Consider the following 210-nt stretch of genomic DNA (forward strand, 5'->3'; position numbering starts at 1 on the left):
TTACACACTGGACCTTTAAGCTGTGAGCTTCAACACATTAATTTAGCAAATAAACCAAACGACGAACAGGCTGATGCACAGACTGAAGAGTCCCCGCTCACCACAGCAGCAGACGGTTGTATATTCTCCACTGTGTGAGCACCCAACGGTCCCAGGGCTTTATTTTGGTGCATGAGCATCTCCTCATCCTCTGGAGGCTTCCAGATGTAC

At 48.6% G+C, this 210-nt stretch overlaps 1 protein-coding gene across 1 annotated transcript in view; it reads right to left on the reverse strand.

Annotated features, from left to right (window-relative positions):
- Window positions 1-210, reverse strand: part of LOC118323908 (basic salivary proline-rich protein 4-like) — a 6,315-nt gene that overhangs the window by 3,297 nt on the left and 2,808 nt on the right. The window contains exon 3 of the mRNA XM_035655977.1: window positions 102-206. Coding sequence (XP_035511870.1) covers window positions 102-206 — 105 coding nt within the window. The remainder of the gene's footprint in view (window positions 1-101; window positions 207-210) is intronic.

The sequence above is a fragment of the Morone saxatilis genome, unplaced genomic scaffold (genome assembly GCF_004916995.1).
Source record: "Morone saxatilis isolate NCDOM2014 unplaced genomic scaffold, NCSU_SB_2.0 Contig15, whole genome shotgun sequence".
Classification (NCBI taxonomy): domain Eukaryota; kingdom Metazoa; phylum Chordata; class Actinopteri; family Moronidae; genus Morone; species Morone saxatilis.